The sequence below is a fragment of the Bufo gargarizans genome, chromosome 2 (assembly GCF_014858855.1).
Source record: "Bufo gargarizans isolate SCDJY-AF-19 chromosome 2, ASM1485885v1, whole genome shotgun sequence".
Classification (NCBI taxonomy): domain Eukaryota; kingdom Metazoa; phylum Chordata; class Amphibia; order Anura; family Bufonidae; genus Bufo; species Bufo gargarizans.
The window spans coordinates 621,445,573-621,468,470 of NC_058081.1; the positions used below are offsets into that span (position 1 = coordinate 621,445,573).

Genomic DNA, 22,898 nt, shown 5'->3' on the forward strand with positions numbered 1-22,898 from the left:
CATGTGACATAAGTAACCTTCAAAACCAATGATGTGACTGTAACAAAAAAGTTCTATGTAGTAAGACGCTTATGGGACTCCATAAACAGCAATCCTTGAGCAGCCCAGATCCCTATAGTCCGAAAATTTTAAATGTAGTCATCCATCTCAATAATGAACACTTTTATTAGACAAAACTTAAATTCGATAATCATAACAAATCATTAAAATTATAAACCTTGGAACACGTCAGAACCATATGACTGATGAATACAAGGTTGACCAAGATTGTCAATGTATTCAGGTGGCTGCTAATCTGACCTCTAATGCAAAAATCTCGAGGGGAGGGAGAAATTGTCCTAGGCAGGGACCATCTGTTCACAATTAAAGGGGTTCTACTTTAAGAATTAGTCTACACGGCGACCTTGGTTGCACGATAACGGTCATGCTCAAGGTTTGTGGTGTAGCGGTGCTAGCATAGAAATGAATTGGATCACAGCGCAACTCGCAGGTGAGCAGTGACCGTGACCCCAGAATTGCAAAAAAATCAACTCTAGTGCTTGAAAATGTGATTAAAGCTGGCCATACACCAAATAGTTGTTGCCAAATAGGCCTCACATGCATACTCAGTTCACACAAACTTGAGGAAAGGTGAGAAAGATGCTACAAGACACCCAGCAACAGCTTATCTCCCTGAGAACAAAGGACTGGACATTCTGAAGGTCAACTGCTCAAGCCTTCCCTACCACGATATTTGCCATCGGAGGGCAATAGGAAGGGTCCCCTATTCACGTTAGAAGGTGGATTAGTACTGCTGAAATTGACAGGTTTGGCAGACATTAATGTGTAGAGCCAGGTTAACTCTTCTGTGCATGGACTTCCTGTCATGTGACCTCATCGCTTATGTACGTTCTTACACAGAAGTCTGTTGAGGGCCCCCTTGGAAACCAAAGAGAAGAGCACCATATCCACATTGCAGCAGAACGGGAAGGAAGAGGATGTACGGTAGCTGGAATTTCCAGCAGCAACCACTAGGTGGACGCCTCCTGGATACATTTTATGCATTAAAATCAATAATTACATCATATGCAGTGAGCTCCTCCTAGTGGTGGCTGTAGAGAGCCAGGATTTTATTATTTAAAGAGACCCTCCGGTTCAAGAAAAATAGTTTACGTTAAATGGGGAATGAACAGAACTCTTACATGGTGACCTCCTTTTCATCTTTTCAGCTGCAGAGCCATCAATTTCCAGGGTTCTCTTCTGCCATCCAAGATGGACGCACAGCTTCTCATCTGTTGTATACTTCTTAGATTGGGCAGAACTGCTCATGTGAATAGTGCTGGCCAAGAGCAAAGCTGGAAAAGTCTGAGGTAGTCTGAGAAGTGGGTGGCAGAAGAGGAACCTGAGAATTAGCAGATCTGCAACTAAGAAGATAAAAAGGAGGGCACCATATAAGTGATCTGTTCGTTCCCCAGTTAATCTGAATTTTATTTAACGGCAGAGTGCAGGGATTTTGGAGCCGTGTAGCTGGTAATTTACGATTTTGCTCCTATTTTTTATATTTAAAGAAGCAGCACTGTAGGGACACAGAGGGAGTGGTATAAAAGGCTTTGGTTCTCCAGACAGGTTTTATTTACAGATGACGCCTGTTGCCTTGTATGAAAGCGGAGTGAAGATAGAAACACAAGAATAAGAACTCAGCAACAAAAAGGTAATCATATAAAATCAGAACAGTCTTCTTCGTCCGGTTACTACTGCACGGAAGGGAGCAAGGGGCAGCTAATGGCCGGGGACAGAAGATGAACACGCTGACTGCAATCCAGCCATTCTAATGCTCTCAGTATACGAGGCTCTGAACCATTTCTCTACATCCCCATATATAACTCAGAAAAAAACAGAGATAAAACCCAGAGTCTGTGTAGTGCAGGGTGTGACTTTTTAGTCCCGTCGCAGATTGTTCAGCCGCTCCTCCAGATCTGCATCAGCATCGGCTAAAGCAGCTGTGGGTTCTCCTTTCTTGGCCCCGGCCACACTGAGGGACCCTCCTGTACTGGGAAGGTCTGCAAGATGGAAAGAATCAGCATAAGGTTCCAGAGGAAATAGCATGTACAGGTTATCTGAGGTACATAGGAGACAGTCAGCAATGACAAATCTCCTTTCCCACATAGAATACATCCCCTTTCACAGGATAGCTGATAAATGTGGAATAATTGCTCGAGTTCCGAGTGCTGAAACCCAAAACAATCAGGAGAACAGTGGTCCCCGAGTCTCCATCAGTCTCCTCGAAGTGAATAGAACAGTGGTCCTGCATGGGCACTACCACTCCATTCACATCCTGTCTCCGGGACCTCTATTCTCATTATTGCTGAGCCTCCCAGGAATCAGACACTGATCACCTATCCTGTAGAAAGGGAATAGGTGTTCTTTGTTGGGAAACCCCATTTAAGGGCATCTGTCAGCAGATTTGTACCTATGAAACTGGCTGACCTGTTACATGTGCACTTGGCAGCTGAAGGCATCTGTGTTGGCCCCATGTTCATATGTGCCCGCATTGCTGAGAAAAGTGAAGTTTAAATATAAGCAAATCAGCCTCTAGGAGCAACTGGGGCGTTGCTATTACTCCTAGAGGCTCCGCTCTCTCTGCAACTGTTGCAATCTGCACTTTGATAAATAGGTCCTGGCAATGTAAACATGATCACACCTGGACCTATTAATCTAGGTACAGAGGTTGCAGCAGTTGCAGAGAGATCAGAGCCTTTAGAAGTATCGCCAACGGCCCAGTTGCTCCTAGAGGCTCGTTTGCATATATTAAAAAATAAAAATAAAAATGAATAAGGGACCAACACAGATGCCTTCAGCGCACACGTAACAGGTTAGCCAGTTTCATAGGTACAAATCTGCTGAAAGATGCCCTGTAACAATTAGCTGGGGGTCAAGCTGCTGGAACGTCACCGGAAAAACTACCAACTCTGCAGGATTTACTGTATATTATATGGTGCACACTGAAATCAGTACATTAATGGGTAAATAAGACCGCGCGTGTTTCAATCCTCCCAAATACAGGTATAATCACTCGTCACCACGCCAAGGAGAAACCAGGGTCCACAGACGTTGAACTCAGGTGACCCTTTAAGTTGATTGACCTTGATGCAGCAAACCCCCCACCCATCCAGCAGCTACCAACCCATTCTAGCAGATACAGTATGATCTTTGTAGGCATTAGATTTTGCAGCATGGCGCTTTACTTGCATTACTTTGTTAATTTGTGTTCTGAAGGATTTACATAAGTAATCATTGCCTTCTTCATGTGATAAGTTGGGGACAACCCCTGTCCATATATCCTATAAGGGGCATATGCGTTTCATAGTTAGACCCTCCTCTGTTAGGCAGCTGCAGCAAAGGCCATCTCTTACTCTCCAGGACCTGCTGTAACCTCGCATTGATTTCAGTAATAAAAACTATATTTCCAGTCCGTAGTTCGATGGAATATGCAGCGAGTCTTAAAAATGTTGTGGGTTCAATTCACACACAGCATTAATGGGTAAATAAGACCGCGCGTGTTTCAATCCTCCCAAATACAGGTATAATCACTCTCACCACGCCAAGGAGAAACCAGGGTCCACAGACATCCTTTGCTTTAAAACATCCTGTGGAACATCAAAGTGCGCTAATAGTGAAGCACCGCTATTTTGATCTTAATAAAACTGCGCTGTTATACTCACAAGCGCATGCAGGTTACAGGCACATCAAGGGAATTCAAGTCTCCTTTTGTCTTTAATAGAAGCTCAAACGATATGACTTGGGCTGTTTGAGGACGCGGGACTTGGGCTGTTTGAGGACGCGGGACTTGGGCTGGAAGCCCCTCGGGCTGCTCGAGGACGCGGGGCTTGGCTGCTCGAGGACGCGGGGCTTGGGCTGCTCGAGGACGCGGGGCTTGGGCTGCTCGAGGACGCGGGGCTTGGGCTGCTCGAGGACGCGGGGCTTGGGCTGCTCGAGGACGCGGGGCTTGGGCTGCTCGAGGACGCGGGGCTTGGGCTGCTCGAGGACGCGGGGCTTGGGCTGCTCGAGGACGCGGGCTTGGGCTGCTCGAGGACGCGGGGCTTGGGCTGCTCGAGGACGCGGGGCTTGGGCTGCTCGAGGACGCGGGGCTTGGGCTGCTCGAGGACGCGGGGCTTGGGCTGCTCGAGGACGCGGGGCTTGGGCTGCTCGAGGACGCGGGGCTTGGGCTGCTCGAGGACGCGGGGCTTGGGCTGTAAACGCTTGTTTTTAAAGACGCTTGTGAGTACAATAAACCTCTTATATACAGTGACTGATGGTATTTCACTATGGAGGCAACCTTTTTCCTAGGATGATATATGGTTTGAGCTGATATTAAAGACAAAAGGAGACTTGAATTCCCTTGATGTGCCTGTAACCTGCATGCGCTTGTGAGTATAACAGCGCAGTTTTATTAAGATGAAAATAGCGGTGCTTCACTATTAGCGCACTTTGATGTTCCACAGGATGTTTTAAAGCAAAGGACGTCTGTGGACCCTGGTTTCTGCTTGGCGTGGTGAGAGTGATTATACCTGTATTTGGGAGGATTGAAACACTCGCGGTCTCATTTACCCATTAATGCTTTGTGTGAATTGAACCCACAACACTTTGGAGACTCGCTGCATATTCCATCGAACTACGGACTGGAAATATTGTTTTTATTACTGAAATCAATGCGAGGTTACAGCAGGTCCTGGAGGTAAGAGATGGCCTTTGCTGCAGCTGGCTAACAGAGGAGGGTCTAACTATGAAACGCATATGCCCCTTATAGGATATATGGACAGGGGTTGTCCCCAACTTATCACATGAAGAAGGCAATGATTACCTATGTAAATCCTTCAGAACACAAATTAAAAAGTAATGCAAGTAAAGCGCCATGCTGCAAAATCTAATGCCTACAAAGATCATACTGTATCTGCTAGAATGGGTTGGTAGCTGCTGGATGGGTGGGGGGTTTGCTGCATCAGGTCAATCAACTTATAAGGGTCACTGAGTTCACATAAAAATGTGATATGTAGAGATATATCAAAAGTTTTGATCAATGGTTTCAGAGTGCTAAGACCCCCCTAATCGCTAGGAGAGAGAAGCGCTGGTATATTGTGCTCTCTCTACTCGCTGCAGAGGATGGAACTGAGATGGGTCTATAGACTTCTATTGAGCCCGTCTCCTGCAGTGAGGAGAGAGTGCGATATACGGGCGTTCTTTCTCCTCGTTCTAGTGATCGGTAGGCAGGGGCGGATTGGGAACTTAAAATGGCCCATGTTGTAGGTGGAGTCCAAATTGACAAAAGACGGGACAAAACAAGTAGGCAGGGCCCCTATACCATAGTGCAGCCCAGAATACCGCCCCAGCGAAATCAAATACCACAGGGCAGCACAAAAAACTGCTGCCCCAACCACAATATTCAACTGTATCACAGTTGAGTTCAGGAGATCCCCTGTGGTCGTTGAGCATCAGATCATTATGTACCTGACCTGCGGCCATCAAAAGAGCTTGAGTGGCCCCCTGTGCATTTCGCTGTAGGGTCTATGGCCAATCCGACCCTGTCTATAGAGGTCTCTGCACTGAGACTCCCACCAATCAAAACCTTGTGACCTTTTAAGAATGAAAGGACAGTATATGGTGCAACCTGAAATCCCAGAGGATCCCCCCCCCAGATGTGTCATGTTACACCATAGCACCAATGAAAACCCCTCAGCTCATAGGTGGGGGTCCAACCCTAAAGAACCCATTCATTTAAAGATCTCACAGTTTTTTCCCCCATGACTCTCCCGGCAGAGGCCTTGAGAAAGCGTCGCACAACGCAAAACGGTCGTAGGCCAGCTTGTGGTGCTAATCTTCATGTCTCCTGCGTCGTGCACTGATTTCCAGTAAATGGACTTTCATACATGGGTGAGTGCCATGGGTTTATCTCGCTATTTGCATATTCATGTTTCTTTTTTCCACTACTGAGCACAGAATATGGAATATTGCCCTACCACTCAGCTGCGACGTAGTGGTTTAATCTATGTGGTGCCGACCCCCTGTTTTTGCTTTTTGTAGTGTCTCCTGGCAGATTTCCTTTAATTGATCCATTGTGAAGGGATAGATTAAAAAATACTCACTGGACAGCTCATCAGTCAGTGTGAGGCCCAATTCATCCAGGACTTGAGAGACCACAGCATCACTGCAGATGGAAGGAGAGAGTCATTCATTACACAGCACTGATGGAACAACAGGGGGCATTTACTATGCTGCTGCACCAAAAAAACTGCATAAAAAAATAAAAGTTACAAACCATAGGTTTGCAACTTTTTAAATACCACTGCTGGTAAATTTAGTTGCAATTAGCATTTCTACTCCACCCTCGCCAGTTTCTGAAAAGAGGGAGCGGAAAGAGCGAGGCCGACAGTCCCAGCAGATTCATCATTATTCACACCAGTTTTCAGTCAAACGATTAATGAAATGTACGCCAGCTACAAGCCGACATGGAATTCATTACAGGCACATGGAGTGCAGGAGGGTGCACTTAATTTATGATGAGGTGGAAGCCTTTTTTTATTCTATGGAAGTGGGGGGTGATTTAAACTTTTAATTTTTTATTTTTTTTAAGTTTTTTTTATGTTTTTGGTATTATTTTGAAGCTCATATTTGAGCCTACAAAATCCATTTTTTTGTTTTTAAGTCTGAACAATCATGGATTTTTTACATCCATTTAATGTTCAAAATTGCTTATTTCTCATGTTGGCCTGCCACCAGCTGGCCAAAATAAGAATTGCAGCTTAAATGTCCTGGGTCTCTTCAGCGAGACCTAGCGCATTTAAATCAATTACTGGCATCCTCACTGTCCGCAGCAGATGCCAGTAAGAAGCTGGTTTTTCACCCTTTAGATGCCGGGCTCTCACTTGATCATAGCATCTAAAGGCTTTAATTACCGCGATTGGCATTATTGCCGAGCGGGCACCATGCTTGCCCATCGCTCCAGCGCTGTACATGAACAGCGCTGGTAGGAAAGGGGTTAAAAGGGGTTGTTCTATTACAAACATTTAACCGCACAATAAAGGGATGAGCGTCTGATTAGCGGGGGTCCAACTCACAGAGCTGAATAAGGCAGCAGTACGCATGCATGACCACCGCTCAGTTCAAAGATGGGACACATGACCCCCAACCATCAGACACTTCTCCCTCTATCCTGTGGATAAGGGATGATGTTTGTAATAGGACAAAACATCTAAAGACAAGGTCTTGAAGTTGATGGGGTTCCATATTATAAATTCTAAAAAAAAATGCTAAACTCTGAATGACACCACATTTTAGACCGGTCTACGTACGTCTCCTCTTCATCGTCTTCATCACCCATGGCGTCGTCAATGGCATCATTCATCATTTCCTCCTTCATGTCCATAATTTCTGATTGCTTTTCAAATTCCATCATTATCTTCTGGATCTGAGGAAGCTTCAACTACAAGAAAATGCAGGAAAAATAAAAGACGGAAGAAGAAATCTCCAAAGCTCAGAAAGCGAGAGAGGAGAAATACTGTGGTAAGATGGTAGGAGCCAGTGAGACATTTCTAACCACTCTGGCTCCAACCTAGCTCCAGCTGAACACAAAAACTTTAGGGATGACTGTAGTTAAAGCCAATATCCCAGAATCTGAGATATGAGGAGCCACTTACAAGAATCCTCTGACTATAGACAAGCTTCTGTTGCCCCTGTGATATGGAGTCCATGACTAATAAACTAGCAGGCTCTGCTGGGTCAAAAATGCAATATCTGACCATGTAGACCTGCTACTGCCGCAATGTTCCATAAGCTGAACCTGTTGTAGTTTGTGCCATAAGTGCAAAAACACTTCATCCCAGACACCAGCCTTTGGCTGTCAATACATGCTGGGGGCTGTAGTTTTACAACGGCTGGACATTTCCACCATACACTGTTAATCATCACATTTGTAGCCCTGTGCTTCTCAGCAGTGACCGAGCTGCTCTGTACCTGTCTGTTCATGGTGGCCATGGCTTTAGTAACCCCTTTCATAGCCTGGGCCATGGAGTTGTTAGACTTTAGGGTCTGGATCTTGAGAGACACGGCCTGGATGTTTGCCCGCATCACTATGAACTTCTTCACGTATCGCCGCGTTCGGACCAAATCCTTAGCCATAATTTTGACAGCATCCTGGAGATGACAAACAGCATCATTAAATTGAGGTACAGCCAGCTGATAATACCTTTTCTTAAAGTGTCAGGTACCCAAGTCTGGAGCTTAGGAGGAGCAGCTGTTAACAGTGTCACATATGGATGTAGAGGGGATCCTGGGGGAAGGAAATCTTCTGGACTTTCTGTCACTCATCTCATCGACAAAGTCAACTTGTACGAAACAGTTGAACGCAGGGGATAATAGATGATATTCAACCGCTACACTGGACACCTCACAGCCATGATTCCTGTACCGTAATAACCAGCTTATATACAGGTGCTCTGACGTAAGGCTGCCACACACACACACCACATATGCCATCTGCTCAGTTACCCACCATTTGCCCCTGTTTGGCCATCTTCTTGATGTCGGCTATGATTTTCTTCTCTTGTTGCTCCAGTTTCTGCTTCTCTCGGTCGAGCTCCCTCATGGCCCGGGTGAGCGCCCGCTGGTTCTGCCTCAGCAGCTCCTCTGGGGTCTTCCGGCGGCCAAATAAAAAATCCATCTTTGCTTCTTAGATCTGATAGGAGGAACCAGTACAAGGTCACAGCCACTGAGAAAACAGTTCTAACAGATAGCCCCGATGCTTGGCCCTGTGTCCCCAATGACAACCCTTCCTGTCCTACACTCTGGACGTTCAGCTTTGTCATAGGGACATCTTCCCGATCTAAATCACTGTCTACACTGGTTGACATGATTACTGCCAATAAGAATGTGAATACTGAAAGGAATCCTAACAATGTCCAGGCTAGAGCAGAGAACAGGAAGTGTTATCATAGGATCAGCCATGTCCTTTCAATATCCTGATCACCTCTGGGAATTAAAGGGTCTACTAAAAGGTGCTCCACATGAAGTTCTCCATACTGGGGACTCAATGGGCTTCCATGATGTACGAGGACTTTCTGATTTGTTTTCATGTACAGTAATGAGATGTCGGTGGTCCTATAACTGGGCCCCCCACTAACCTCTAGAATGAAGGGCCCCCGAGGACAGCGGACATCTTCTATGCCAAACAAAAGAGATTGAGCACCAGCAATACACACTGATAACATGGAAGGTGTAAGGAGGTCCTGAGTGGTCACCTGTAGGCGTTGCCTGTTGCTAGGCAGCAGCTTGACCATACTTCAGCATTGGCAGCAGGATCAGGGTTTGCCCAAATTAATTGGCGACTCCATAAAACCAGCAGCAGTGAAATCAAATGTTACACCGAATCAGATGAACCCTCTAAAGAGATGGCCACTGACCAGAGGACTGCCATGTCTGGGCGCAGGTGACACATACAGGAGCCCACCACCGATTGTATGGACCAAGGTGTGGAGAGGATTTACAGGACAACACAGGAGGGGCACAACAAGTACCAGCATAACCAGGCAAGCAATGTATCAGGACACCGGGGACCCCAAAACACACGACCCCTCCCCTAGACTGCCTCTGGGGAGGGGGGTGTCACATATCGGGGACATGATATAAAGCCCCGCCGTCACTCACCTCCTACCGGATCGGACGACTACTCTTCTCCTTCCTCACTCTGTTCCTGTTTGACGGGTTTGTGATGTCACCGGTCACAAGCAGCCGTGGGAGCGCCGCTTCGTCACTGCTGGCGTGGTCTCGGTCGGCTAGCTGCGAGGTGAATGGAGAGAAGCAGAGCGAATGACGTTTCAATCTTAAATGGTCTTCGAAAAAATGGCCGCCGCCTCAGAAATGCTCAATGTGGCCAATCGTTCTCTAGTGTTTGCAATGTAGTAATGGTTATTAGACCTAAGCGCAGAGGTGTGTGGAAAGTCTCGTGGCAACCAATCAGAAGCCAACTATTATTTTTCAATTTAAGGTTAAATAATGAAACAAAGTATGTGATTGGTTGTTATGGGAAAAAGGTCAGCTTTTCACTTCATAATTTTGGGTGCTGCCAATCCCATTTGATGTAGTAATCCAGGGTTCGCCTCTCCAGCAGAACGAAATGGGCCAGATTTACTAATCCTATACTGGCCGACAGTGTCCAGCCTGCAGCAGATTTATCACAGGGGAGACACTTTACACTGATTGTACAGGAGCCATTGGTTGGCTTACTTTGAGACAGATTTTTATGCCAGAATTTTTGTGCAATTTTGGGGCAAAATGGGACCGTTTAGACCCCACCCATTTCCCACAAAGCTCCACCCCATGTCAGAAACGAGTGTAGAAACCCCTGAGGCACCAAATTGTGCCGCTTTTTAGGCAGATTTTTGGCATAGACACATCAGTAAATCTGGGCTATTGTCTTTAGTCTATGTCATCCCCCAAAATGTTTGTTGTTTTTCAATCTAGTAGATTGATTGGCAGAACTGAAGATAACCAGGGAAGCATCTGCGTTTTATACGTCTTTAGGAGGTCCGTCTGACACAGACACGGGCAGCGTGTGGCAATCGTTTACAGGCCTCGGAGCTCGCAAAAAAGGGCTCTCTGTTGCCTTAAAGGGATTCTGTCACCAGGATTTCACTTACTGAGCTGTTAACATCACCACATCAGTATCCGTGATTTATATTACACTATACTAGTATTACTGCCCTGTGTCTTGTAATTTGTCGCTTTTATTAATATGCAAATCACCTAAATTAGGAGCCCAAGGGGTTGTCCCTCTGTCTGTTGGAGCCCAGCACCGCCCCACTGCTAATTTATTGACTCCTCATCGCCGACCTCATATGCCTGGTGCGCCGTAATCTCCTGCATGCGCCGTGGAAAGACCAGTCAGCGCTTGCGCAATGTGTTCTGTGAGGCCGATGCCAGGACACCGCGCGGGCGCTGACAGGTCTATCCATAGCGCATGCACGAGATTACAGCACACCAGGCATATGAGGTCGACGATGAGGAGTGAATAAATTAGCAGTGGGGCAGTGCTGGGCTCAAGGAGCAGGGGTGCGGCTGGGCTCCAACAGACAGAGGGACAGCCCCTTAGGCTCCTTATTGAGGTAATTTGCATATTAATAAAAGCCATTTTATAGACAAATTACAAGACACAGGGCAGTAATACTAGTATAGTGTAATATAAATCATGGAGACTGATGTGGTAATGTTAACAGCTCAGTAAGCGAAATCCTGGTGACAGGATCCCTTTAAAGTGGTTGTCCGGCCTTGGACCCAACAACCTCAGGGTTCTCCTCGTCCCTCTGAACATTAAAAAAAAAAAAAAAACACTCCTGTCTGCGGCCTGCTACTTCTCAGTTACCTTCCGGTCCCTGGGGGAACAAGAATCTGGTTAGTCCCGTAACCACTGCGGCCAGTCACAGGGCTTGAACGCTATGTCACAGCAGTGGTGTACCATATGACTAGAATAGGGCTGCAGGATTTTCTTACAGGGGGTTCAGACCTGAGCGTTCTGAAACGAGCGCTCTGTATGCGCGATTGTACGGGCGTTTACAATCGCGCATACAGAGACAGGCGTGCACACATTGTCGCGCGTTCCCGAATATCTATGTGCGGGAACGCGCGACAAACGCCCCAAAAAAAGCTCAAGCACTTGTTTGAGCGTCGGGCGTTTTACAGGGCGATCGTACGCGCTGTAAAACGCCCAGGTGAGAACCATTCCCATAGGGAATCATTGGTTCTTGCCTGTTGTGCGTTTTACAGCGCGTAGGAACGCGCTGTAAAACGCTCAGGTCTGAACCCAGGGTAAGGGTTCATGCACATGGCTCTCAGATCTCAGTGCATGCCACCGTTTATTTTTTTTTTACTTCTGTAGAAATGCCCTATCTTTGTTCATAAAACGGACAAGAATAGGCCTTTTTTAATTTTTTTATTGCGGGGCCGCAGAAAGGACGTGCAGATACGGACAGCACACGGTGTGAAATGACTCTGGTCTGACAGCTATTCCTCCTGACTCCCCCATACACATGCATGCTTTCCCTGCACTGAGGTATGCTCCCTTGCTGGCCAAATCTTTTGTGCTGTCCACACTGATGTTGTTTCTAGAGTTGAGCGAACCTTTTGGCAGGTTCGAGTTCGGGTTTTAAGTGAATTACGTAATGGATTTCGTTCTCACGGAATCCATAACGTAATTCAATGCCGACATGCCTAACGGAAAGACTTTAGAGGCATTCCGTTTTGCATGCCGTCATAATACAAGTGTATGGCCAGCAGAACGGAAATATCGGGGCCGGCCGTACACTTGTATTATGCGGCATGCCGCCATTGAATTATGTGATGGATTCCGTGAGAACGGAATAAATTACGTAATTCGATTAAAATCCGAACTGGAACCTGCCAAAAGGCAGGTTTGCTCAACTCTAGTTTCCATAAAGTGGTTGCTGATGAGCACCATGTGACCAGACAAACGACTCCGGCTACTACATATGCGTTTTGCATTTAGATTTTGAGATCCATTTGTTAATGGAGACAAAACCAAACAGGGTGCATTCTCTTCCTGTTTGTTCAGTTTTTGACCGGACAGAAAACCGCTGCAGTTTTCTGTCCGGTCTGCAAAACTGAACAAACCAGATCTGGCATGAAAATCAATTTAAGTCAATGTTGCCGGATCCGATCCAGCACCCACTGACTTAGGCCTCAGCACACGAACGTTGTTTTGGTCCGCATCCGAGACGCAGTTTTTGCGGCTTGGATGCGGACCCATTCATTTCAATGGGGCCGCAAAAGACGCGGACAGCACTCAGTGTGCTTCCCGCATCCATTGCTCCGTTCCGTGGTCCGCAAAAACAAACAAAAAAATAACCTGTCCTATTCTTGTTCGTTTTACGGACAAGAATAAGCAGTTATATTAATGGCTGTCCGCGCCGTTACGCAAATTTCAGAACATAAACGGACGCCATCCGTGTTTTGCGGATCCGCAATTTGCGGACCGCAAAAACACACAACGGTCGTGTGCATGAGGCCTTACAATGATTTTCATGCCGGATCTGGTTTGTTCTGTTTCTATTTAATACAGCCGGATCTGGACAAAATGGAAGCATTTTATTCAGGTTTTGAGAACCTGTGCTGGATCTTAAAACCTGAATGAAAACCGCTGATGTGAAAGTGGCCTCAGTCTCCTCCATTTAAATGCACCGCATCTGCCATCTTCACTTGCATCCTTGGAAGTTCAGTGTTTAGAATGGAGGAGACTGAGTGATGTGTCTGGTCACATGACCATCACTGACCATCCTAGACCTCAGGCACACAACCCTATCCTTATTGCAGTCCGTAAACCACAGATCCGCAAAATACGGATACCATCCGTGTGCATTCTGCAGTTTTCTAGCTCCTATCAGTAGAAATGGCTACTCTTATCCACAAAAAGAGTAGGGCATGTTCTATATCTTTTGGAACGGTCGCCCAGCTGTGGCACAGATGAAATACTTTTAAAATTATCTTTAGTTTAATTTCAGCAAAATAGGGGTGATCTGAACTTTTAGACTTTTATTTTTAAGTCACCTTAGGGGTCTATAACATCAGATTGCTTTTTCTATTTATTTTGCGTTGTCTGGATCCGGCGTGTACTCCACTTGCCGGAATTACACGCCGGATCCGGAAAAACGCAAGTGAACTGAAAGCATTTGAAGACGGATCCGTCTTCAAAATGTGTTCAGTGTTACTATGGCAGCCAGGACGCTATTAAAGTCCTGGTTGCCATAGTAGTAGTGGGGAGCGGTATACTTACTGTCCGTGCGGCTCCCGGGGCGCTCCAGAATGACGTCAGAGCGCCCTATGCGCATGGATGAAGTGCCATGCAATCACGTCATCCATGCGCGTGGGGCGCCCTGACGTCACTCTGGAGCGCCCCGGGAGCTGCACGGATGGTAAGTATACTGCTCCCCTGCTCCCCACAACACTTTACCATGGCTGCCAGTACTTTAGCGTCCCGGCAGCCATGGTATCCATTCAGAAAAAGCTAAACGTCGGATGCGGCAATGCGCCGAAACGACGTTTAGCTTAAGGCCGGATCCGGATCAATGCCTTTCAATGGGCATTAATTCCGGATCCGGCCTTGCGGCAAGTGTTCAGGATTTTTGGCCGGAGCAAAAAGCGCAGCATGCTGCAGTATTTTCTCCGGCCAAAAAACGTTCCGGTCCTGAACTGAAGACATCCTGATGCATCCTGAACGGATTTCACTCCATTCAGAATGCATTAGGATAATCCTGATCAGGATTCTTCTGGCATAGAGCCCCGACGACGGAACTCTATGCCGGAAGAAAAGAACGCAGGTGTGAAAGAGCCCTAAGAATGGGATTTAAAGGAAACCTGTCACCATGATTTTGCGCATAGAGCTGGGTACATGGGCTGCTAGATGGCCACTAGCACATCTGCAATACCCAGGTCCCATAGCTCTCTGCGCTTTTATTGTGTTAAAAAACAGTTTTGATCCATATGCAAATTACCTGATATGAGTACTGTAGCCGGAGATGAGTCAAGCGGAAAGGAGCCCAGCACCGCCCCGCGTCCTCCGAATCTCCTCCTTGCCGGATGACGTCACAGAGCTGGAGTGTCAAAATCTCGCGATGCGCGAGCTGGCGCATGCGCAGTGTCGGCATCATGTTCATTCCCTGTGCTGGCATCAGCACAGGGAACGAACTACGCATGCGCTAGCTCGCGCATCGCAAGATTTCGGCGCTCCAGCTCTGTGACGTCAGCCAGCAAGGAGGAGATTCGGAGGACGCGGGGCGGTGCTGGGCTCCTTTCCGCTGGACTCATCTCCGGATACAGGACTCATATCAGGTCATTTGCATATCACTCAAAACTGTTTTTTAACACAATAAAAGCGCAGAGAGCTATGGGACCTGGGTACTGCAGATGTGCTAGTGGCCATCTAGCAGCCCATGTACCCAGCTCTATGCGCAAAATCCTGGTGACAGGTTTCCTTTAAACCATCGCCAAATGGTGAAATCAGTATATTCTAATGCACTGCTGCCACCTGCAGGCCTACACTGGTATATACCAGTGTTAGGCTAGTTTCACACTAGCAGCAAGGAACTCCGGCAGGTGAACAGCTTGTCGGATCCGTGCTGCCGCTAGTGCACGCGTGCCCCCGAACTACTGCTCTGACCCCATTGATTATGATGGGGGTGGGCCGGAGTTTCGGCGGCAGCACGGCAAACATGAGCCGGGCGGAAAAAAAAAACTACGACATGTACAGCCTGCTGGAGTTCCTTGCCGCTAGTGTGAAAGTACCCTTAGGCATCAGAGCCTCCAGAAGGCTCCGACCTTCAAGTTAACAGCTTCCCCGATCTCAGCAAGGTGAAGCTGTCACTGGCAGGGGGAGCACACGTCTCCTGCGTTTTCACTGTTCAAATGCTGTGGTCACATTTAACCATGGCATCTGAGGGGTTAAACATCTGCGACTTTGATCTGATGTCTAGGGAAACGTTAGCAATCGTAAGTTCACACCTCACATAATCAATAAGTCATGGGATATCCTAACAATATGCTACGGCCTATACCGGGTGAAATCTTCTGGTTGGTGTGTAAATGTGGCTGGAACACTTTATGGGAACCTGTATTTCCCCATCATCCACGGCCTTGGGCTCTGGATATACACCAGCACCTTCTCTGTATGGTCTTTTGGAGATTGTGCATGAGCAGACTTGCAAAATCATGAATCTATATACCGTATTTTTCACCTATAAGACGCACTTAGGTTTTTTGGGGGAAAATAAGAAGAAGAAAAAAATTGAATTAAAAGGTGTGCTTTTGGTGGGTTTTGAACTAATGGTGGTCTGTGGATGACACTGCTATAGAGGGGATCTGTGGATGACACTGCTATAGAGGGGATCTGTGGATGGCACTGTTATGGGGACGGGGGATCTGTGGATGACACTGATGCCGGCGCATTAACCCTTCATGTGCTGACCGCGGCACATGCAAAGTTGGGCGGGGATCTGAGTTGTCATCGGGTCCCCATGCTGCTGTGACGGGGACCCGATGGCATGGAGAGCCTGTGAGATCCAGCCCCCTGGCTCTCACAGGCAGGAAGCTGTATGGGTAATACACACTGTATTACCCATACAGCCAATGCATTCCAATACAGAAGTATTGGAATGCATTGTAAAGGGGATCAGACCCCCAAAAGTTGAAGTCCCAAAGTGGGACAAATAATGAAGTAAAACAAAAAAAAACAATTTTTTATTTTCCCCAAATAAAGTATAAAAGTTTTTGTAAAAAATAGGGAAAACAAGAAAAGTATACATATTAGGTATCTCCACTTCCGTATCGACCGGCTCTATAAACATATCACATGACCTAACCTCTCAGATGAACACTGTCAAAAAAATTAAAATAAAAACAGTTCTAAATAAACCATTTTGTCACCTTACCTCACTTAAAGTACCACACCAAGCAATCAAAAAGATGTATGCCCGCTAAAATAGTACCAATCTAAGTCACCTCATCATGCAAAAAATTAGCCCCTACCTAAGGCAATCTCCCAAAAAAAAAAAAAAAAAAAACTATGGCTCAAAATATGGAGACACTAAAACATAGTTTTTTTGGTTTTAAAAATGCTGTTGTGTAAAACTTAAGTAAATAAAAAAAGTATACATATTAGGTATTGCCACGTCTGTAAGAACCTGCTCTATAAAAATATCACATTACTTAATCCCTCAGGTGAACACCGTAAAAAATATTTTTTTTGGTCACATCACAAAACGTGTAATACCAAGCGATCAAAAAGATATACGCACCCCAAAATAGTACCAAACAGTCATCTCATCCCAAAAAAAATCATACCCTACCTAAGATAATCGCCCCAAAACGGAAAAAACTATGGCTCTCAGACTATGGAGACACTAAAACATGATTTTTTTTTGTTTGTTTCAAAAAGTATAAATATAAAAATACATATAAAAATATCACATGACCTAACCCCTCAGGTGAATACCGTAAAAAATAAAAACGGTGTACAAAAAGCCATTTTTTTGTCACCTTACATCACCAAAAGTGTATTAGCAAGCGATCAAAAAGTCATATGCACCCTATAATAGTACCAGTCATCTCATTACAAAAAAAACAAGCCCCTACACAAGATAGTCGCCCATATAATAAATAAAACTACAGCTTTCAGAATGTGGAGACACTAAAGAATTTAAAAAAAATAAAAATAAATGCTTTGTTATGTAAAACTGAAACAACCCCAAAAAAGTTGTCATATTTGGTATTGTCGCATCCGTAACATTGTGCTCTTTAAAAATACCACATGATCTGACCTGTCAGATGACTGTTGTAAATAATAAAAATGGTGCCAAAACAGCTATTTCTTGTTACCTTGCCTCACAAAAAGTGTAATATGGACCAAAAATGTACCCTAAAATAGTACCAACAAAACTGCCACCTTATCCCCTAGCAAGGGATGTGTATACCAAGTTTTGTTGAAATCGATGGTTGCGTTTTTGAGTGATCGCAGAACATACATACACACACATGTCTTTCGTTTCCAAATTTCAATTTCTCTACTTTTATAATAGATAATAATACCTCCAAAAGTAATTACTTTACATTCCCCATATGTCTACTTCATGTTTGGATAATTTTGGGAATGCCATTTTTTTTTTTTTTTGGGGGACTTTCTACTCTAGGAGTGCATCAGGGGGGCTTCAAATGGGACATGGTCTAAAAAAAACAGTCCAGCAAAATCCGCCTTCCAAAAACCGCATGGCGTTCCTTTCCTTCTGCACAAAGCCGTGTGCCCATACAGCAGTTTACGACCACATATGGGGTGTTTCTGTAAACTACAGAATCAGGACCATAAATATTAAGTTTTGTTTGGCTGTTAACCCTTGCTTTGTAACTGGAAAAAATTGATTAAAATGGATAATCTGCCCAAAAAGTAAAATTCTGAAATTTCATCTCTATTTTCTATTCATTCTTGTGGAACACCTAAAGGGTTAACAAAGTTTGTAAAATCAGTTTGGTATACCTTGAGGGGTGTAGTTTCTAAAATGGGGTCACTTTTTTGGAGTTTCTACTCTAGGGGTGCATCAGGGGGGCTTCAAATGTGACATGGCAGCTTAAAATTATCCCAGTGATATATGTTTTCCAAAAACCATATGGCGTTCCTTTCCTTCTACGCAATACCATGTGCCTGCACGGCAGTTTACGACCACATATGGGGTTTTTCTGTAAACTACAGAATCAGGGCAATAAATATTAACCCTTGCTTTTTAACTGGGAAAAATAGATTCAAATGAAAAATCTGCCAAAAAAGTGAAATTTTATCTCCATTTTCCATTAATTCTTGTGGAACACCTAAAGGGTTAACAGTTTGTAAAATCAGTTTTGAATTCCTTGAGGGGTGTAGTTTGTAAAATGGGGTCATTTTTGGGTGGTTTCTGTTATGTAAGCCTCACAAAGTGACTTCAGACCTGAACTGGTCCTGAAAAAGTGGGTTTTGGAAATTTTCTGAAATATTTCAAAGATTTGCTTCTAAACTTTCAAGCCCAACGTCCCCAAAAAATAAAATGGCATTCCCAAAATTATCCAAACATGAAGTAGACATATGAGGAATGTAAAGTAATTACTTTTGGAGGTATTACTATCTATTATAAAAGTAGAGAAATTGACATTTGGAAACGAAAGACATATGTGTGTATGTATGTTCTGCGATCACTCAAAAACGCAACCATCGATTTCAACAAAACTTAGTATACACATCCCTTGCTATCTGGAAAGAAATCTTGTGCGGGGGGGGGGGGGGTCACAGCTCTCTAGGACGTACCGTTCCTGAGATATTCCCAAAATATGACCTGCATTAGCCAATACAAGCCTGCAAGTCTCTTTTCATATCCCAACTGCCGTACGGTCACATGTCCCTTAGCCAATAGAATCTCGCAGGCCCTTAGTCTCCACATACACACAGTTTTACTCCAGGTTTCCATAACAACCCAGCCATTTTTCATCACTGCTACACAACGACAATAAGTCAAGACACATAGGGCACAACTATACTGCTACATGTGTCGCGCAACAATTTTTTAAATCATAGGTCTATGGTGTTGCACTGCGACATGTGACATGCTGCAACATTCGCAGAAAAATCCCTCTTGGATGCATTTTTTTGCAACTCTCGTGTCGCTGTCACAGCATGTCACATGTCGCAGTGCGACACCATAGCCTATCATTATAAAAATTGGAGAGAATGTTGCGCGGTACAGGTTGTCGTGTAGCCCTAGCATTAAAGCGGCAGGCCGCTGTGGAGATCACTGTTAGAGGAGTGAACATTGTAGAGATCACTGTTAAGGCTACTTTCACACCTGCGGCAGAGTGATGCGGCAAGCAATTCAGTCGCTGGAACTGCCTGCCCGGTTTCCGGCAAAACATATGCCAACTGATGGCATTTGTAAGGATACTTTCACACTAGCGTTTTTCTTTTCCGGCACTGAGTTCAGTCAAAAGGGCTCAATGCCGGAAAAGAACTGATCAGTTACAGGTCCTTCTAAAAAAATTAGCATATTGTGATAAAGTTCATTATTTTCTGTAATGTACTGATAAACATTAGACTTTCATATATTTTAGATTCATTACACACCAACTGAAGTAGTTCAAGCCTTTTATTGTTTTAATATTGATGATTTTGGCATACAGCTCATGAAAAACCCCAAATTCCTATCTAAAAAAATTAGCATATCATGAAAAGGTTCTCTAAACAAGCTATTAACCTAATCATCTGAATCAACTAATTAACTCTAAACACCTGCAAAAGATTCCTGAGGCTTTTAAAAACTCCCAGCCTGGTTCATTACTCAAAACCGCAATCATGGGTAAGACTGCCGACCTGACTGCTGTCCAGAAGGCCATCATTGACACCCTCAAGCAAGAGGGTAAGACACAGAAAGAAATTTCTGAACGAATAGGCTGTTCCCAGAGTGCTGTATCAAGGCACCTCAGTGGGAAGTCTGTGGGAAGGAAAAAGTGTGGCAGAAAACGCTGCACAACGAGAAGAGGTGACCGGACCCTGAGGAAGATTGTGGAGAAGGACCGATTCCAGACCTTGGGGGACCTGCGGAAGCAGTGGACTGAGTCTGGAGTAGAAACATCCAGAGCCACCGTGTACAGGCGTGTGCAGGAAATGGGCTACAGGTGCCGCATTCCCCAGGTCAAGCCACTTTTGAACCAACAGGAGCGGCAGAAGCGCCTGACTTGGGCTACAGAGAAGCAGCACTGGACTGTTGCTCAGTGGTCCAAAGTACTTTTTTCGGATGAAAGCAAATTTTGCATGTCATTCGGAAATCAAGGTGCCAGAGTCTGGAGGAAGACTGGGGAGAGGGAAATGCCAAAATGCCTGAAGTCCAGTGTCAAGTACCCACAGTCAGTGATGGTCTGGGGTGCCATGTCAGCTGCTGGTGTTGGTCCACTGTGTTTTATCAAGGGCAGGGTCAATGCAGCTAACGATCAGGAGATTTTGGAGCACTTCATGCTTCCATCTGCTGAAAAGCTTTATGGAGATGAAGATGTCATTTTTCAGCACGACCTGGCACCTGCTCACAGTGCCAAAACCACCGGTAAATGGTTTACTGACCATGGTATTACTGTGCTCAATTGGCCTGCCAACTCTCCTGACCTGAACCCCATAGAGAATCTGTGGGATATTGGGAAGAGAAAGTTGAGAGACGCAAGACCCAACACTCTGGATGAGCTTAAGGCCGCTATCGAAGCATCCTGGGCCTCCATAACACCTCAGCAGTGCCACAGGCTGATTGCCTCCATGCCACGCCGCATTGAAGCAGTCATTTCTGCAAAAGGATTCCCGACCAAGTATTGAGTGCAGAACTGAACATCATTATTTGAAGGTTGACTTTTTTTGTATTAAAAACACTTTTCTTTTATTGGTCGGATGAAATATGCTAATTTTTAGAGATAGGAATTTGGGGTTTTCATGAGCTGTATGCCAAAATCATCAATATTAAAACAATAAAAGGCTTGAACTACTTCAGTTGGTGTGTAATGAATCTAAAATATATGAAAGTCTAATGTTTATCAGTACATTACAGAAAATAATGAACTTTATCACAATATGCGAATTTTTTTTTAAAGGACCTGTATATCCCCGTGCATTCTGAATGAAGAGCATTCCGTTCAGGAATGTGTAGACCGAAAAAAAAGGATGACACCGGAAAGACGGATCCGGTATTTCAATGCATTTTTCTGACTGGTCAGGCATTTTTAAGACTGATCAGGATCCGGATCAGTCTTACAAATACCATCTGTTGGCATACGTTTTGCCGGATCACTCTGCCGCAAGTGTGAAAGTAGCCCAAGACTGATCAGGATCCTGATCAGTCTTAAAAATGCATTGAAATGCCAGATCAGTCTTTCCGGTGTCATCCGGAAAACGGATCCAGCATTTATTTTTCACCTTTTTTTTTCGGTCTGTGCATGCGCAGACCAGAAGGATGGGTTTGGCATTCCGGTATTTTGAATGCCGGATCCCGAACCAATACCTTCCTATAGAAAAAAAAATGCAAGTCTTCAGTTTTTTTTTGACCGGAGATAAAACCGTAGAATGCTGCGGTTTTATCTTTGTCCTGATCAGTCAAAAAGACTAAACTGAATACATCCTGAACAGAATGCTCTCCATTCAGAATGCATGGGGATAAAACTAGGACGGAACTCTATGCCGGAAAAGAAGAACGCAAGTGTGAAAGTACCCTAAGCGGGCATGGGCCACCATTAAAGGGGCAACTGCTGTGGAGGTCACTGTTAACCCCTTAGGGACACAGCCTTATTTCACCTTAAAGGGAACCTGTCACCAGGATTTTGGGTATAGAGCTGAGGACATGGGCTGCTAGATGATCGCTAGCACATCCGCAACACCCAGTCCCCATAGCTCTGTGTGCTTTTATTGTGTAAAAAAAACGATTTGATACATATGCAAATTAACATAAAAGAGTCATATCTTACTTGTGTGGCCAGAGAAGAGTCATATTTTCAAGCTCTGACTCATCTCAGGTTAATTTGCATATGTATCAAATCAGTTTTTATACACAATAAAAGCACACAGAGCTATGGGGACTGGGTATTGTGGATGTGCTAGCGGCCATCTAGCAACCCATGTCCTCAGCTCTATACTCAAAATCCCGGTGACAGGTTCCCTTTAAGGACCAGGCCATTTTTTGCAAATCTGACCAGTGTCACTTTAAGTGGTGATAACTTTTAAACGCTTTGACTTATCCAAGTCGTTCCGAGATTGTTTTTTCGTCACATATTGTACTTCATGACATTGGTAAAATGAAGTAAAAAAAAAAAAAAATTACAAAAAAAAAATTATTTTACCAAAAATTTTAAAAAGATTGCTAATTTCCAGGTTTCAATTTATCTACTTCTATAATACATAGTAAATACCTCCAAACATAGTTATTACTTTACATTCCCCATATGTCTACTTCATGTTTGCATCATTTTGGGAATGATATTTTATATTTTGGGGATGTTACAAGGCTTAGAAGTTTGGAAGCAAATCTTAAAAATTTTCTGAAATTTTCAAAAACCCAATTTTTAGGGACCAGTTCAGGTCTGAAGTCACTTTGTGAGGCTTACATAATAGAAACCACCCAAAAATGACCCCATTCTAGAAACTACACCCCTCAAGGTATTCAAAACTGATTTTGCAAACTTCGTTAACCCTTTATGTGTTCCACAAGAATTAATGGAAAATAGAGAGATAATTTCAAAATTTCTTTTTGGCAGATTTTCCATTTTAATATTTTTTTTTCCAGTTACAAAGCAAGGGTTAACAGCCAAACCAGACTCAATATTTA

The 22,898-nt window shown here is 44.7% G+C and overlaps 1 protein-coding gene across 1 annotated transcript; it reads right to left on the bottom strand.

The window, feature by feature from the left end:
• Nucleotides 1-1,588: 1,588 nt before the first annotated feature.
• Nucleotides 1,589-9,815, bottom strand: LOC122926841 (charged multivesicular body protein 2a). The gene is made up of 6 exons (XM_044278342.1): nt 9,676-9,815; nt 8,525-8,707; nt 7,987-8,166; nt 7,326-7,456; nt 6,120-6,181; nt 1,589-2,039 (listed from the first exon to the last, which is right to left on the bottom strand). Exons 2-6 carry the CDS (start codon nt 8,690-8,692, stop codon nt 1,918-1,920), a joined length of 663 nt encoding a protein of 220 aa, XP_044134277.1. The 5' UTR covers nt 8,693-8,707; nt 9,676-9,815; the 3' UTR covers nt 1,589-1,917.
• Between the last annotated feature and the right edge of the window lie 13,083 nt (nt 9,816-22,898).